At 40.9% G+C, this 17896-nt stretch overlaps 1 protein-coding gene across 1 annotated transcript; it reads left to right on the top strand.

Annotated features, from left to right (window-relative positions):
* The first annotated feature begins 263 nt into the window (after positions 1 to 263).
* On the top strand, positions 264 to 1745 carry kcns3a (potassium voltage-gated channel, delayed-rectifier, subfamily S, member 3a). The gene has a single exon (XM_062523516.1). The coding sequence runs from the start codon at positions 264 to 266 to the stop codon at positions 1743 to 1745; it is 1482 nt and encodes a 493-aa protein (XP_062379500.1).
* The last annotated feature ends 16151 nt before the right edge of the window (positions 1746 to 17896 follow it).

Below are 17896 nucleotides of genomic sequence, written 5' to 3'. Positions count from 1 at the left end.
AGCAATATTTTTGTAATTGGAAGGCATTCAATCAAACCACTGCTAAAAGATAAAAGATTAATGAAAGTTAGTTACAGTGGTTTCCTTCTTTTTCTAAGAGCTTTGGATGGATGCGGTGTAGCTTTATTGCCCTTTTATCTGGCTGTTGATAATAAGTCTCAAGTAACCCAATAATGCTCTTCTGTTGTAGAAAATGGTGTCTGAATACCAAGCAGCATAATTGAATCAAACCACCACTCTTCCATTAGTGGCAAGGACTCACCATGGTGTATGGGCAGATTCTTCACAGATGGGGACCAGAAGATGGCTTCATCAACCTGAATGTTGGTGGCTACAAGCAGAAGGTGTCACGCAGCCTTCTGCTCTGCTTTCCCAACACCCGCCTTGGACGTCTCCTCTTCTGCCACTCAGAAGAGGCCATCTTGGAGCTATGCGACGACTACGGTGTGGCCGAACGCGAGTACTATTTCGACCGCAACCCGCGCTTCTTCCTGTACGTCCTCAACTTTTATAACACGGGGAAGATCCACCTGATGGAGGAGCTGTGCGTCTTCTCCTTCAGCCAGGAGCTGGAGTACTGGGGCATCAAAGAGCTCCACCTGGACACCTGCTGTAGCAACAAGTTCCAGGAGCAAAAGGAGTGCGTGGAGTCCGGTGACTGGGACTGCAGGAGCGACGACCAGCAGCAAAACCAGATGGATGGCAGCGTCGACTCCTCCATGGAGGAGCTGTCCGCTCTGGACAAGGACATTGAGAAGTTTGAGGGCAAATGGTGTGCGGAACGGCGCAAGTACATCTGGCTGCTTCTGGAGAACCCTGGGTTCTCTCGTGCCGCTAAGGTGATTGCTGTGGCCTCTCTGAGTGTGGTGCTCACCTCCATCGTGGCCATGTGCGTGCACAGCATGCCTGAGTACCATCAGGTAGACGCCAACGACAAGGAGATCGAAGACCCCGTGCTGGCTATTTTCGAGATAGTGTGCATCATCTGCTTCTCGTTTGAGTTCATCATCCGCATGCTGGTGACCCCGTGCCTGCGCAAGTTCTGCTGCAACACGCTCAACATCATCGACTTTGTCTCCATCATCCCGTTCTACGCCACGCTGGCCTTTGACCCCGTGGAGGAGGAGAACGAGGAGCTGGAGAACGTGGGCAAGGTGGTGCAGGTGCTGCGGCTCATGCGCATCTTCCGCATCCTCAAGCTGGCGCGCCACTCGGTGGGCCTGCGCTCCCTGGGCGCCACCCTGCGCCACAGCTACCACGAGGTGGGCCTCCTGCTGCTCTTCCTCTCCGTGGGCATCTCCATCTTCTCCGTGCTCATCTACTTTGTGGAGAAGGAGGAGGACGAGTCGGAGCTGCATAGCATACCTGTGGGCTGGTGGTGGGCCACCATCAGCATGACCACCGTGGGCTATGGAGACACGTATCCTGTCACGCTCGCGGGGAAGCTGATCGGCACTCTCTGTATTGTCTGTGGTCTCCTGGTGGTGGCCCTTCCCATCACCATCATCTTTAACAAATTCTCAAAGTACTATCAAAGACAGAAGGCAATGGATGCCAACCAAGGCAATGATGAGATTAGGGTTCTTGACCCGAGCCTGCTGCACTTTCATGTTAATAACCTCTACTCACGAAATGGGCATTCTTTGGTGGGCAGCCTGTCCTCTAGGAGTAGCATAGGCAGTGGAGACGATGCCACAGATGCTTCCAGCATTCAGGAGGTGGAGACAGTTTATCCTGCGGTATGAGTGCAGACGTCAGACAAGACAGCCCTCTGCACCAGAGTGAACAGAGAACAGAGACAAGACATAGATGATAAAGTAAACAACAAGCACTTTCACTAACTCAGGGCTAAAGCACTGAGGTTGGTGCATCAACAGTGGTGGTAATATGGTCAAATAGCCGGCTCAATACAGACTTCACTTGCTACTTAGCAGCACTGGTTATATGTAGGTCACTGCTGTCAGGTCAAGAAACAAAATCATTTTTTTTTTTTTAAAGCAAAGACCTTAGTCAGAAGTCATTCATTATTTAAACAGTGCTTGAGAGGAAATCAATGCAGATGTTTCTTAGAAAACAACATCAGATCTTTGACATGTACTGGCATGTTACTGCATTCGTCTTAAACCTAAACACTCTGCCTTTGTAATCAATGAATGCATGTGTTATTAAAAGGCTAAGGGTAGAATGTGCATAATTGTTCAGCATGTCAGTGGTAATGAGCATATTGTTGGAGTAAAACAGATACACTCAAACATCTGCAATAGATTGTACAGTGATGTTTAAGAATGCAGCAGAATTTTGCTCAGCAGAGTTTATCTTCAATCTGAATTAAAACTTCTAAATCAACATATTCAACTTATGTTCACATGAATGGATGCAATTTCAGCCTGTGATGTAAGTCCTTAAAAGGACATCAGACATTAATAGAGAGAATGTGTTCATATTCAAAGGTAGAATGCTATAAACTGCTTAAGTGACATTTCAATTTGATTGACAACTGAATATCTACTTAATCGCCAGGATCTATAGGCTTTTCCGATGGGTAGTTATGCCATAATGTTAATATGCCAATGCCAATAAAATGTTATTATCAATAGACGCCATCATTATGTGTGTTTCTCAACAACAACCATAACTTGAAAAAAAATCGACCAGAAAAGATGTCTTAACATTTTATTATAGCATAAGTGAGTGTAATTTGATAACAAAAGTGCATGTAATTTGCCTATTGCGTTGATGTCATGCTGATAGGATGTATCAATAAAAGAGAAGCCTTGAGATGCTCTCCCCTGCAGCCCCCTCTCTGCTGTCAGCGTAATGCACTTGCTGTTTATTTGATTTCCCACAGTGGTACAGGGTAGGCACAAACATTTCTGCCGTGCATTGAGATGTGTACAGTACATGGGATCGATGAGAGGGGGAGAGGCTGTGTGCTGGGGATGTCATCTTAAACATGGCAGGCTAGACAGGAGTGCCCTCTCAGCACTGCACGCGAGCTGTTGCGTCTGCTGATGGCCTCTGAAGGTTTTGAGGAATTACAGCTCGGTGTCATCATTGTGTTTGACTCCACAATGTTGTCAAGTTTGAGGATAAGTAAGAAATAATTTACACATAACACAATCGTGACCAATATCAGGCTTGCTGCGATAATTGTTAGGGTGGTCTGATTACATTCTGTGCAGTGATGGAGACATTTTTCATTGTCATCCTCTTGGCTATTCATTGTGTGGGTCTTGAGCACTGTTAAATTAATGGGAAATGGCAAGATTTTTTTTGTAACTACATGATTTGTAGCGCGTTACAAGAATCAACATGTGCAAATTGGAAGTGCCACTATTAGAAACAATAGCTTTGCAGTTTATTGTTTCTTAATATGGAAATAAGAACCCTATTTTTACCATCTGCATTTAATGTGGAAAATTAAGTTATGTCAGGACAAAATGTTATATTAATCATATTGTGTTTTACTCCTGATTTTGCTGTTGGACTCTTGATGTATTTGCGTTCCCTGAGCAAGTTTGTTTTAACTAGATGCAATTGCTGACAGTCATCCTTTCAGCTAACATCATATAATACCACCAAACCAAACGTTGTGCGATCAGGTTCAATGCTGGAAAGGCAGCAGTGCAAGAGAATGATGACCTGTCAGGGAGACTAAAATCACCCATACGTTTACACAGCGCTGACATTTCCCCACAGCTGTTCAGGTAACGTGCCTGTGAAATGTCCATGAATCTAGAGGTGTGGCTTGCCTCCTCACTCATCCAGAAAATGAGACACATCTGTCAAAGGCTCCTATTACCCTCATTCATGTAGATTCAGTACCTGCACTGCAGATATTCTCTCTGTGCTCTGATTTATAAAAAATAATATGCAGATCAATGGTGCAGGGAAAAATGATTAAATTGAATGTATAGACTATTGTTATTTTGTCTTAGAAATGATGTTGAACTATTGTATTTAGCATAACGGTGTTAACACAATGAAAAAAATTTAACGCATGTTATCAGCAAAGCTAACATATTGGTGAGTGATTAGAAGTGTTCATGGGGTCCTCGTTATTCCTCACAAATAACAGAGTTCATTGATTATGTCTTCTCTGCAAGTGTTTGGGATTCCTAAGTAGCGCTCCAGTTAATGCTGTTTGATTTTCTCTCACCGGAGATTGAAAGGCAGTGACCATCCAAGCAAAACACAGCTCTGTTTGTTGCTTCTATCGTTTGCCATACATCTTTACCACGAACATACATTTGAAGGTCTGGGTTGCAAACTTCAGTGTACACATAAGGCCCCCACAGCATGGCTTATATGTTGCAATATCAATATTCTCACTGACTTCTGTCGGAGATCTCTTCATCGTGTGAACACACAACGGTACTTCACGATTTGGCAAATCACAAAGGCTTTCAGAGAGAACATTAGGAACATTAGAAGCTGGCAAGGGTTTGAGAACAGGGTTTGGATTCTAAGTCAGAAGTTGAGATGACTCCATGAAAAGGGAGAGGATAAAGTGGGTAGTCAGAATCTTGACTGTCATAGACAGTCCTTTCTTTGTTGTGTGTAAACAGTTTCGAGGAATGATTTAATTAATTTATTTGGTCTGTTAAATCCTCTTCTCAAGGAGCCATTGTATTTTTTCCAAAATGATGATGCACTTTTCTTGACAAGAGGTACCTATTTATAGAGGGCTTTCACAATATCTTTGCAGATTGCTGATGTCAAGAGGTGACATCCACTTCTGATCTGACCAAAGGGTTGTTCCAAATGGACAATCAGGCTGAAAAGCTTCAGCTGAATACATAAAAACCCTCTTATGTGATTGATTATGTGACAGAACAGTGAGACAGTTCAGATGCAACCTAACCACCGTCCAGCATTCAGTTTGACCTTCCTTGACAATGTTGATGACTGACAAAATGAGAAAAGCCAGGACATTTTTTTAGTATTGAACCATAGCAATATAGCCCATTGCATGGACTGTTGCTGATGAAGTTCTTGTTTTTTGCCCTTCACAGTCACTCCTGCCCTTTATGACTGGAAATGGTCTGGTCTGCCCAGTGCCCACTTCTCAACTCAAAGAGGTAAACACATACAGTACTGTAGTGATGCAGAATCACTCATTAAATTCACAAATGGAGATTTACTGTAGAGACAAGACATGTTTTATTACCTCACCTGTTTAGATTTTTGAACTTCACAGTCAAATGTTTCACATTGATTCACATCTTTATGGCCTCGGTCTTCTCTTTGATGTGTCCTCGTGGAGAGACATAGATTTCCTGATGCCCACCCAGTGGTGACTCTCTTGAACTGTAACCAGAGTGTTGTGAACTTGCTTGTCATGACAGATTTACTGTCACATCATTTCTATTTGTGCTTTTACGTCCCCACAGAGCCATCTAGTTATTAAAGAAACCACTGAGTAAGTTAGACAGATGGAGTAGAGTCTACTAACTGTATTAAGTCTCACTCTAAAGCTTGTCTAAGAGTACAGCTTAAGAAATATAGTACAGGGTACTTTGGCCTGATGTTTTATTTGTTGGTTATACGATACATTTCCTTTGACTCATTTGGGAAAGCTCACACACCATCTTAATGCACTTTTATGAGATCTTTAAAATGGTCCAAATGATATACTAGCATTAATGTGGAGTCCAAATTTTCTAAAGTAGCATCTGTCCGTTTGTTTGTTTTTACCCACTCTGAAGGATGGTTGAAATTGGCAGAATCTTTTGAGAACTGGATGATACTTTTTCTTCATAAAGGAGGCTTGTCTCTTCATCTCAGTTGAATTAATGGCAAAAAAAATGGCAGTGATTCTTTGGACTGGCTCCATGCTCTCATTAAAAGAGTGCATGACAGAAGCAGCTAAGTATACCACTTTATTCAGTTCAACATTCCTTTTAAGCGATCTTCATTTTTACGTACACCTCACGAGATACTTACCATTGTGAGAGAGATTAGGATTAAAACTGCATTATATCCATATCTCATGATTTTGGAGCAGATCAGCGCAACTCTGTTGTTCAGAGCTTGGGAAACTAACCGAATTGGTCAGATACGATCAGAAAGATTTCCTGTGTCAGCAGAACCTGAGATAGCCATCAGAAGGTCTTGAGAGACAAACAAGTGATGTCCTAGAGAAAAAAAGTAATCAATGTTTGATGAGGTGTGCACAGCGATATTTGTGGAGAGATAACAGCCAAAGGTCTCAGGTCTACTACAAGTGTGACATTGGCTTGCCCTCACCTGTCTGGTTGGAAAATATGTGCTCTCCTTTATGGGGGTTTTATATTAGTATATTGCCCGCCTTTCAGTGTAAAAAGTAGAAAGATGTGATCTGAAGGATTGATGGTCTGATTCTTTTGAATCAGATATGTTACCATTTTGCTGGAAAAAAGAAAGATTTTGTTTGTCATATGAATGCACCACGTTACTTTTGAGCCCTTTGTCATCTCAACAGAAGAATAGACTATTTTCTGTGCATAATTGTCAAAAGAAGGATAGTCATTTGATGAGCGCTCATAGAAGATTTGAAATAAACTTGTCAGCACTTAACTAGCAGGTTTGTTGCATGCAGAAGACTAATAAACCAGTGGGTATACATTCACAGTGAGTGAATAGAACTACAGACTTCAGATAATATATTTATTTTCACCCACACAGAGTAAACACGTAAAAAAAAGCCCAATGCACCAGAACAGAATTAAAATGCATTCAAATATTCAATGTCATACTTCACAATTTGCAGTAGAATCAACTTCTTTTAAATTCAGTTTATGTAGTGCCATCACTGTGGTTGTGGTTGGCTATACAAATGAGGCTAGTTCTTTGGCATTGCAGTCCAACTGCATGTGTGGTTCCCCATTAGGAGTTAAAGGCTGGGTAATTGCTCCCTAAGCCTTGCTACCTTAACCCGTCAAAACAGTTAGTTAAGCTGAGAACACACACACACACACACACACACACACACACACACACACACACACACTCACACACAAGCAACAAAATAAGTCATCATGATTCAGGGTGTGAAGAAGAGTTTGCAATTGTGATACATCTCTTGTGTAACAGAGGATATGGTGACGGAAACACCAAACCAAACACACGGAAGCACTGAAGCATGGTATTGAATGTGTGTGTGTGTGTGTGTGTGTCTTACATGTGTTTTTAGTATGAGTTGTTAACTCATTCTTGGGGCTAAGCCATTTCCTTAAATTATATTCATGGTTCATGATCCGACAACTAACTGTATTAGGGTCCATGTTATGGACGAAGAGGCACGCTTTTATGGTATGGTTGATTGCTTTAAATTACTGATACTGAGATTTCTTCCCGCACCAAACTGTGAGATAAAATGTGAGCAGGTAGTCTCGCAATGCCTGGGATGTAACAGCATCCAAATCTATCACCCATGTCTGTGAACTCTATAATGTCTGTGTTTCCACTGACACCACCATCCAAACAGAGATTAAACATACATGTACTTTGACATACGTGTCAAAAAGGGAGGCCACATAAATACTTAAAGATTAAAGATTAAGAATGAGGACTAAAAGGTTAAGGATATATATTCTAATTATACATCACAAAACACATTCAATTTCCTTCATGCTCAGTATGAATCTGATACACTATATTTGGTTTCTCGTTTTGCTAACATGCATTCCTGAAATTGCACTGGATTTGATTCTGTAACTGCAAGATAGGAGAGAAGTCAGCCTTGCATTTTGCATATTGATTTCTCCTCAGGACCGCCAGGCTCATGCTTTTAGAGGTCTGTGGCAGGCTCTGTCAAGGCATGCAACAAAGAACACTGCAGTGTCTCACTTGTATCTGTGTGTATCCGGTCTTTTGAGAGATATAGGATTTCATTATGTGTATGGCAAGCACATTAGTAGCAAAGTGTTTTGCCATTGTATACTGCAGAACCTCATGTAGACAACTGAGTTGTTCAGAGAAGTTACATTCATTTAACAATGATTTGTATCCCGAATAGTTTGTTGAAAGCAGGATAAATTCAATTTACAACTACATATTACATGTGGCATCTAAAATGACAGAAAATATATTTTCCTCACAAATATTTTTTCCCTGTCAGTGTAGTGATTTGCTTGGCCCTTGGGTGACGTGATGGGATACATCATGGGTGGAGTACCTGTCATTCCTGGCCATTATGGATGTGATGATTCATGATGCTGTGAGTTACACTAATGCAGCAGCATAAGACAGCAGTTTACAGAAACATATTCTAAATCAAACAAATTACATTGAATGACTGCAATGTAATGTCATTACAACATTTGCCTTTCTCTTGGCTTTGCCGTTTCTACAGTATGTGACTTCTAATACTTTTCTAGTCCAGGCCTCTCGGCACACCTGCTCTCAGAATGTTCTATCTGTCCTTGTTCTCTGTACGTGTGATTGATGTCAATGCAATCATGGGGCTCTTGATGATTTAAATCAGCTGTGATCAGCAAATTATGTTTGCCGTGATGAGATTAGGCAGGTAGTGCAGAGCCAGGAAAATACGCAGTGAGGTGAAACTCCCATTTCCTTCTCCTGCAAGATTGTCACTTTCCCCTCTCTGGTAACACACCACTACGTAGCCTACTCTGGGCCTGTCTACGTAGGTGAGTGGTGACTGGGAAAGAAAAGCAAGTTGGCTTTATAAACAAAAATAACTGGATTGCATGATGTGTGTGCTTTTCTGAATAATTCATTTGTTTTGTATTCTGCACCATTCCTACTGCACAATCAAACCGATACAAAGAAACGGCCACAGAACGAGACATACACATTTGCTGTGAGGTAATGAATGCTGTCAGCTCGTTTGATTCACTGATATAAGTAAAATAGCATTTAAGAATTTACAGGCCAGGCCGGGTTGTTCCATCAGACAATCAAGCCACTGATTTATTGCCATGTCACAGCCTTGCGACTGTGGCTCTTTGCACTTAACCGTAACGTGTTGGTAAAACAGCTGCTGTTCCACCACAGTGCATATATTTAAAGTCTCATTTAGCAGTGACATATTTCTGATTATGGCATGTTCGACTTCATTCATTGGCATTTTAGTCCTCCTTTTTCCAGCTGACAAAGATATGGCAGCTGAAAGGTCAACAACTCCACCATAGGCATAGACAATTATCACTGTGAGGTACAGTATCTTTGTGTTTTCTTCCATTAACTGCCAGTTAACCGTCTTAAAAGTGTTGTCTTACTGTCACAGAATGGAGATCATCCCTTGGGAGGAAGCTATGGAATGACAGCAAAAGGAAAAGCCACAGGAGGAAGCTTCCAACATGACGGCAGACGACTAAATCAAAAGCCTCCTGTTTCTTCCTCGCTGAAGGAAGGTGGATTTCACATGAAGCGCACCCATAAATCAGATCTTAACCTTCAGTGTCTGAAACGCTGACGCCACACAAACGGCCATGGTACAGTAGCTGGAGTCAGCGGAACATTTGCATGCCTCCGCAATGGTTCGTGCAGCTTCGTGCAGCAGTGCAAAGTGTGCCAGTCCCGAATGTGGTGAAAGTTTCCCAGAGTGAAAGCAGAGCTGACTCCTGGAGAATAGCTCATCTCACAGATCTACTTGAGATGGATGAAAATGAACCATTTGATATGTTTGCATTTTCAGTGCAGTTATTCATACGCTAATGTATGCAGCTGGTTGTTGCAAGATGAAAGTCTTTAATCATTGCTGTGTCCCATTTCATTACCTCCATGTTTGTGAGACTGAGAACAGGTGCACAGTATGTGTGGCTAGTTCAGGGAAATTACGCACCTCTCATTTAAAGCATATAGTGTACACTGTTCTTGTTTAATTAGATGCACCCAAAACTATGTTTGACTCCAAGCCCACACTTAGTATGCATACGTCTCTTGACTGCCAAATTAGATTAGTGGTAGAACAGTTTGGTGCACTGATCTTTGCTGGGCACTGCATCACATAATCAAAAAGAATGTCCATATATTTATTAGCTTGTCAGCCTATGCTATATTAAAATGATTAACAATGGGCCATACACCTGGGTCCTTTTCTTCACATCCCTAGGTATGAGCTCTCTGTCTATATTTCTTTTCCTGAAAGCTGGCAACAAGCTATTGAGCCAGTGAAAGGTATGATTATAGTTGTTGGGGTTTCAGTGAAGGTTGGCAAGGTAGATCACTCTTGGATTTGAGTCAACCTCTGAGGCCAGACTAAGACAAGCTGATTCTGTGCAGCCAGCCTGTGTATATCTGACTGTCACGTCTTTATTAAGTGCCTGCTGAAGTGCATTTGGATTCTGAGCTTAACAAGCAGCCCACCGAGGCACTTGATTAAAAACCTGACTAGACTAAGAGTCGGTGGATTACTTATGTCAGAGGAGCAAACCCAGAGATCAAGATTGATTTCGGGAGATTTGCATATGCACACGACATTCACGCACCACTTTGAGTCGTGATGTGCATCAAGAAAAAAGTGTCACTGTTGACTATGAGTGCAGGAATATGATCAGTGTGTGTAACTACCTGTGTCATTCTAGTCTTTAGTCACGGTGTGTGTCCTTCACCCACCCAAATGGCAAATGGCTGTGTCTGTGCAGATGAAATAAGCCAGATGAATCCCTCAGAGAAGTGTGCAGGAGATGAGATGGCTATGGTTTATGACATATCCCTTTGGCAGGTGTACTTTTACAAAAACAAGTGTGTGCGCTGACTGCATTAAGTTATGAGTACTGTCTGAGGTAGACTGTCAGTTCACATATAATTGAGATTAATTAAGACCCATTCAGAAATGAGACTACAATTGGACCATCTGCAGGTGATTTACACATTGATTTACAATGGGCCAAAACCATGTTATTACCTCACATACTCATAGACCAAAATGGAATTTGACACATTACTCTCTTCGTTCACACCAAGAATGATAACTTTAATGACAGTGGCAAAACATATTGCTCTAGCTAATATGAACGACTAGTATCCAGACATAGGCTATAATGATAACAATATGAAGAACAATATCGTCTGGGATCACTTTCAGATTTTGAGAATGATAAAAAAGCAGACAGCTAAGCAGAATCCATCACATTCATCAGCAGAAAGATATTAAAAAAAAAAAAAATATATGGCCCCAGAGTGAAGCAATGTAGCTGTCTGGCTGCTCGAGCCGTTGGCTGCAGCAACTCGAGCTACTGTAGATAGCACCGAATTCTTCCATTTAGTTTTTGCACTGACAGTAGGCTGACCTTGAGAAACAGAGATCGAATGTTTGGTTGCTTTGTATCAGACTGTTTTGAAATGAAATGTAACATGTAATGGAAATAACCTTCTGGAAATTATTTCAAGCTACAGTATGTGAAAAAATGCCAGAGTTTAAGAATGCTAAACAATCATTGCTCTCTTACCTGGTGATATTGTCAGCAAACAATATCAACATATAGGCTAGATTGGGCCTTCTGCCATCATGGCTGCCTTGTCAGCACCCTCTGCGGAGCATCACTGTCAATGGCTGACACATTCAGAGCACATCTCCACGATCGAGCATCCCGGTGAGTGACAGTACGCGTGGACCATCTCTAAAAGTCGCTCCTTAACACCTTGAAAGCATAGCAGCATACGCATTAAGAGCAACATGAGACATTTGCGGACTGAATTATAGATTAACTGACAGAGTGCTAAAATGTGACCACATGTTCTCTTTGGTGTATGCACTGTAGCTGTGTGTAATTTAGCATTTATTCTCCTACTATCTAAGTGGATTTAGATAGAACAAGCGTGACAAACTGACAAAATATTTGAGAAAATCGATAACATTTTCCCGACATCATAATTTATTTTTATTTTGTTCATATTGTACTGCTTCCCCTCTGTCACAATACTATCACATTTGCTGAAATGTTATTATACAATTTTCCTCCTGATCAACTAAATAATCATATCAGAATACAGCCGCAGTGTCTAATATGAAATAAAAAGTCTGAGATCAAAACATACAGTGATCAAGGAATTGTAGAGTTGTGGCATGCACTTCAGCCTGAACTGAATGTAGGCTCAAGATTGAATTAAGTCATGGTCACTGCTCTGCCAATCAATATATATTATTCAGAGAAGAGAAACAGTCTTCAGACCAATTACAATCCACTAATCTGATGCAGTTGCTCAGCATTTCGCCTGCAATGATTGATGCTGATGGAAGTTCATAAATTTTATATTGTCATTAGTCAGGGGATATCACGTGTCAGATGTTGTTAGTTCACATAAAAATATAGGAATGTTGACAGTTGCACCACTGATGGTGCAACTCTAGACAGATTCAAAGAGATAGAAAGCATGCAGTATAGGCCTATTATTATGCTATTTAGGAGTGAAACAACGTTTCACTTTTCACCAACCTTGTTAGCTTAAAATAATTTCCATTGCATGTAAGAGATGATATCCAATGCAAAAGAGACAGACTGCAAAACAACAAAACATTAAGATAGAGTGTGACCATTGCACGGCAGTACAAAAGCATACACAATCATAGCGACCTTCTGTAGCCTTTGTAAAATGTATAACAGTCAGCAATTAATACTCATGTCCATATTTTCATTCCATGCTCTACAACATGAACCTCCTCCTCAGGTGGGACTCATAGTAACAGGGTCCTGGCTCCTCTCAAACTGGTTGAGCTGGTCTCAACCACTGCTGTACAGTATGTCTGGGTGTAGAGCCTGGGGGGATGGGATCCCTGCATGTGTACTGTAATTCACCCATGAAACCAGTAGCCCCTTACCTAGAGAGGGTCAATGTAATCCTATTTATTAGAGGAGAGAGCGATGCAGTCCAACACTACTAATAAAATAGATGAAGAACCCCTCGCATGCAGCTTTGCTGATGAAAGCAGTGGTTTAATGAAAAGTAATTGCCTGGCCACAAACTGACTCCACTAGGGGAAACAAACAAAGTCAAGTGCTACTCAGCTTAATGTGTTCACAGAGGCAATAACTGTCAGCCATAGAGCACCAGTATTATTTTCTTATCTGGATCCATTTGGTATTTGTAATAGGATGGTAAGGAACACACACAGTTCACCCCATCTGTTCTGTTATACAGTAAATGGCTGCATATATGTTAGTCAAATCAATGTGTCTTAGAGGTAACTTCCAAATGTCTAAAGAAAGATTATCAATCAAAGGGCTTCTTTTCATGTAGATAGATAGATAGATAGATACTTTATTGATCCCCAAGGGGAAATTCATGTATGATGTCCCTAGCAAATAACAATAACTAGATTACCAGTCTGGCGGGGGGGCGATGTATCAAAACGAGAAATGATGATGCTTGTGGAGCTACACATGCGCACCAAGTTTCGTGCACCCTGGTCTTTCAGTGTCCTGGGAATCCTTGGAAGAAAATTGCTCATGCGAGAGAGAAAAACAAATCTGACAAAAAATAAATAAATCTGACTTCGCTGCGCGGCGGTCATAAACATTATAAATACAGAGCACTTCAGTGAGTGAGCTTTATGTGGTCAGACACAAGATGGACAAAGATATCTTTGTTATGGTCACCACACTCACCGCAGGTTCAGGACTGCGATGAGACAGCTGGTTCAGCTTTCTGCAGGTTACTTTAAATCAGTGAGCTGCATATTGTTATAATCCAACTGCCCCTTGAGATATTAAACATGACCATGATTTAATATTAGCTGAAGTAAACACAACTGTTTGTGTTTCAGCGCTGGTTTGCATTGGTGAGCCACTGTGTATACGGACTACCCGGAGTACTGGCAGCTAAGTGGGAGCTTAAGCTCTGACACCTGCTTTTAAAATACACTGTGCTCATTTTAAAATGGATGACGTAAACAGTTTACTTTCACAAACAACTCATTTTTTTTAAGTTCATCATGTGGTTGTCAGATGTTGATCTAGTTCAGTAGCAGTATAGAAGCTAGAATCTATTGTTAAGAGACACCCCGTGGGCATTTTGAGTTATCGCAGCAGGCAGAACTGAGAATGAACTAATTATAACCTATTAAAACTATATTATGACCATATATTTTGAGAAACACAAGAGCTATGTACAAGACCTGAGGAATCAGGATTGACATAAATCGCCAAAGCTGAAGAGCTGTTTCACTCATGGCAAGCAACCTTTACAAGAACAATAAGGGCTTTGAAAGCCATATTGTGTTTAGCACTGTGGCTGCTATGGAAGTGTGTGTCCTTTACCAGGAGGTGAACAGCTATGTCTGCAGCTCAATTCCCCTGCTTCAGTTCATGTCCTTAGCACTGTGCCGGTCAGGTCACTTTGCATCTTGTATCTAAATGGAAGTGAAGCAGAAAAGCTGAATCCAATAGTTGTTTAAGCCACAGTAGGCAAGAACAGAGTGCTGTCCTAATGGGCATTTTCTGTCCATTCAGCTCTCACCTCTACCAACTTGTATAATCCCTCCTTTTCCTTTTGCAACTCACTGGTAAATGTTGTCCCACTGATCAGTGTTATTGAAAGAGATGGAAGCCTATTAGTGTTGCATCACTTACAATGAGACTGAGTGCTCAGACTTACTTAAGAGACAAATATTAGTTCTCTGTGTAGAAATACATGTTCCACCAGCAGGATTTCCAGCTAATTTTGTTTGAGCATAATTATATTGTAATGAACCAAAGGTAATTGAATTGTACATTCAAGAAAAGAGGGTGACTCACTGTGCTGTACACATTCATGTCACAAATTCTAGATGTGAAAACAACCAGTTTGAAAGTGTCAGGCAATCTGAAAAATACATGACCATTATTTAACTAATTGTGTTCGCAATGTGTTTTTTTCTGTGCGGTCATGCATGATTTCATACATTGTACAGCTATGTGTGAATGTAACCTTCATTATGTTTCTTGCCCAAAGTAGAGTAGGTTGTTATGGTGCTCTAACACTATTTGTGAGCTTCTTGGGATTTCTCATGGGATCACATTCTCTCATTTGTATTAATGAATGACACTCCACACACTATTGATCACTCTTCAGAGAAAATTAGCTTGCTGGTTTATTAAAAGGAGCCTTTATGGGGAAAGGGCTTTTTAATTGTTTTTGGTCTGAAGGAAATTATTAGTCAGCTGTATTGGACTCACCTTAGCTATCACTAAAATGTAAACAAATCACTTGTTCTGATAGAGAGCCACTAAGTTGTTATTGCAATCAATGGCTGAGATTTTCTTTTATCATGTATCTCGATACTGGCTGACATTTAAACGTTTTTGTGGAGGTCTAATTACAAAAGAATGCCAATGATCTGACTGGGGTGAATTTATGGCCTGGGGGAAAAGGCATTGCACAGCAGCACAGGTAAGGATAATAAATCACAACTGAAATTGCACTGCAGAAACAGAAGTGCGCCACATCATGCAAATTAGTACATTATTTTCGCCATAGATTGCTTCAATCAAGTCTGAGATGGGTTCACAGCATTCTCCTGAGCTGATCAAAACAAAGTCCTTTAAGGGCCAAAGTGAGGGAAGGTTGGATTGTTTGTAGATTACACTACCGATTCATTTGACATGAATGCTGAACGGAACAACACGCTTAGTGGCGTTGTAAAATGTAGATGAAGGCCTTTATGAAAGCCACAAAGATAGAAAGATAGCTTCTCTAATGAGCCTGTAAGAGATGTCGACATTGCACCAGTGAGACACCCACAAATGGCGAGACAGTTTAGATAGGCTACTGTAGCCTACACAACTCATCTGACTCACCTTAGGAGGTGATGGCGTAAAATATCTCACTTTACACTGCTCTCTTTTCATTCGGATTTAAGCTGATCTTTGCTGTACATATTTACACATTCTCAAATCTTTGAAACATCACTATTTTACTTAGCCTACATGCCATTCAACTAGCTAATATCCACCTCTGTCATATTCTATATTCTGAGCGTCTGTATTTCAGCTTGGATGCAACGTGACAGTTCGCTTGACACTTCACAACTTGACATTGTTTTTTGAATTGAATTGTATCGCGTGATTTATTATTAGCTGTGAAAAGTCTGAGTGGATTATCGTGGGATATTTCAACTCATGGAACGTCTCTCGGCCAATCAGAAATAAGGAAACAGCTTCATAGAACTCAATTGTTGTATAAAATAAAATATATAAATGCATATATCCCATAGAATTGAATTGTATACTAACATGCTGAATGGGTAGCATCTCAGTCTGATGACTGGGAACATGTACTGCGACGTGTTTGCTTTACCAATGATTAAGTCCCCTGATCATAATTTCCTACATGGGCCACTTGGGAACTAATTATATAACTCTGAAACCCAATTCCAGGAGGAAGAGGAGAGCTTCAAATGAGCGCTCAAAGAGGACTTTTGTATTTCTTTCAGAAATTGAGAGGGAGGTAAGTGATAGCAGCCCCTCAGTTCACCAATGAGGTTGCATTTCTTTGGTAAAATGATGACTAAGGCAGCACCGGCAGGGAAGAGCCTGTAACCTGAGGCCAGCTCCCCTGGTCCCCACCTCGAGTAACCTGAGCTTTGAGTGGTCAGCGGAGTGTCAGATGCTTTCTCTATGACTCCCTTCGCTCTGGTCCCCATGAGGAAATGTCCAGCCATGTGCTGTTCTGATTGCTGTCCTGCTGAGATTTTTTTTTTTCAAGCAAAGAATGTGAACTGCATGTGCTGCAGGATAGCTGTATAATGCATGCACTGCAATGAAACACAATCTACCACTGCACAAAAGCAATCAATATTGTGGCTAATTTCGTCATTAGAAATGGAAGTGCTTTAAACACAATATTTTCTTTACTGTACATTCCTGGAATCACAAAAAAAAAGTAGCCTACATATTTTTTCCTACGATTAAAATCAGACTAGTTGAAACATAGTCTGCCATTGGTTCCTTGAAAAGGCTTTGCTTTTGAGACTCTTAACCACAATTACAATGTTTGTCAATATGCATATGGCTGCATTCCCTTGAGGCTACAGGCTTCCTCTTGCCGTAAGTACCTTGGCCTTAGGAAAGCTGCTTTAAAAAAAGATGTATGTGGCTAAACCTATAGAGCACAAGGGGTAAGGGGAAGTCATCTGTAAAATGGAATGACAAAGTGTTTTGTCAGGTTGCAGGAACTCCTTCACTCTCCACTGGGCTTGTGTGCTGACTGAGCATGGCTATTAAAAATGTATGACCCAAATTACTCACACTGTCCAAGGATGGACTCCTCACAGGCAGTGTTTAAAGGGTTGGTTTAAAGAGGGGAGTAGGGTATTTTTTTTAACACCTGGACCTCGAGGTGGTACATGGAACTCCAGCTGGGCTTGTATCATGCATAATTAATTTGCCTTTTATGTACATCCAGGAATCTTATGTGATATGGTCTGTGGTCTAACATAGCATTGTGGCTGTAACCACTCAGTTAGGGTATGTGCTGACTCATTGGAAACCGAAACAATGTGGAGAGATCTTATGTGCCTTTACAAGCTAACAGTCCATGTATTTTGCTAAGGGGGCAGTGGAAGTCCATAAGGGAATGCAAAAAAGTGCACTATTAAAATATATTCAGCAGCAAATCCAACCAGGTACAAGGTTTTTTTTTTTTTTTTTTTTTTAAAGCATACCCTCTTTATCATGTAACATAATATTATAGACATTGTTATGGCTGTTATGGCTGTAATGTGTCTGTGTCGGGCTTGTGCAATATTCAGAATTGAATTGAGAATGACTCCTAGATTCCAATTCAATTCTTGAGTTTGAATTGAATTTGAATTGAGGTCTAAGAAAGGATGCAGAATTACAATTTGAATTTGAATTAAAGGAAGTAGAATTGAAATTCAATGAAATTCAAAGAAATGCAAATACTTAATTCAAGGGCAGTGTTTAACAATGATGTTGAATGAAGTCACAAAATATGTCAGATATGATTG

This window comes from Sardina pilchardus, chromosome 20 (genome assembly GCF_963854185.1).
Source record: "Sardina pilchardus chromosome 20, fSarPil1.1, whole genome shotgun sequence".
NCBI lineage: Eukaryota > Metazoa > Chordata > Actinopteri > Clupeiformes > Clupeidae > Sardina > Sardina pilchardus.
The sequence above is the reverse complement of the archived record's forward strand: the minus strand, read 5'-3'. Positions and strand labels throughout refer to the sequence as shown.

Bases quoted from the DNA above. Each gene is read 5' to 3' on its own strand.
- kcns3a (XM_062523516.1), top strand. From the start codon at position 264: ATGGTGTATGGGCAGATTCTTCACAGATGGGGACCAGAAGATGGCTTC.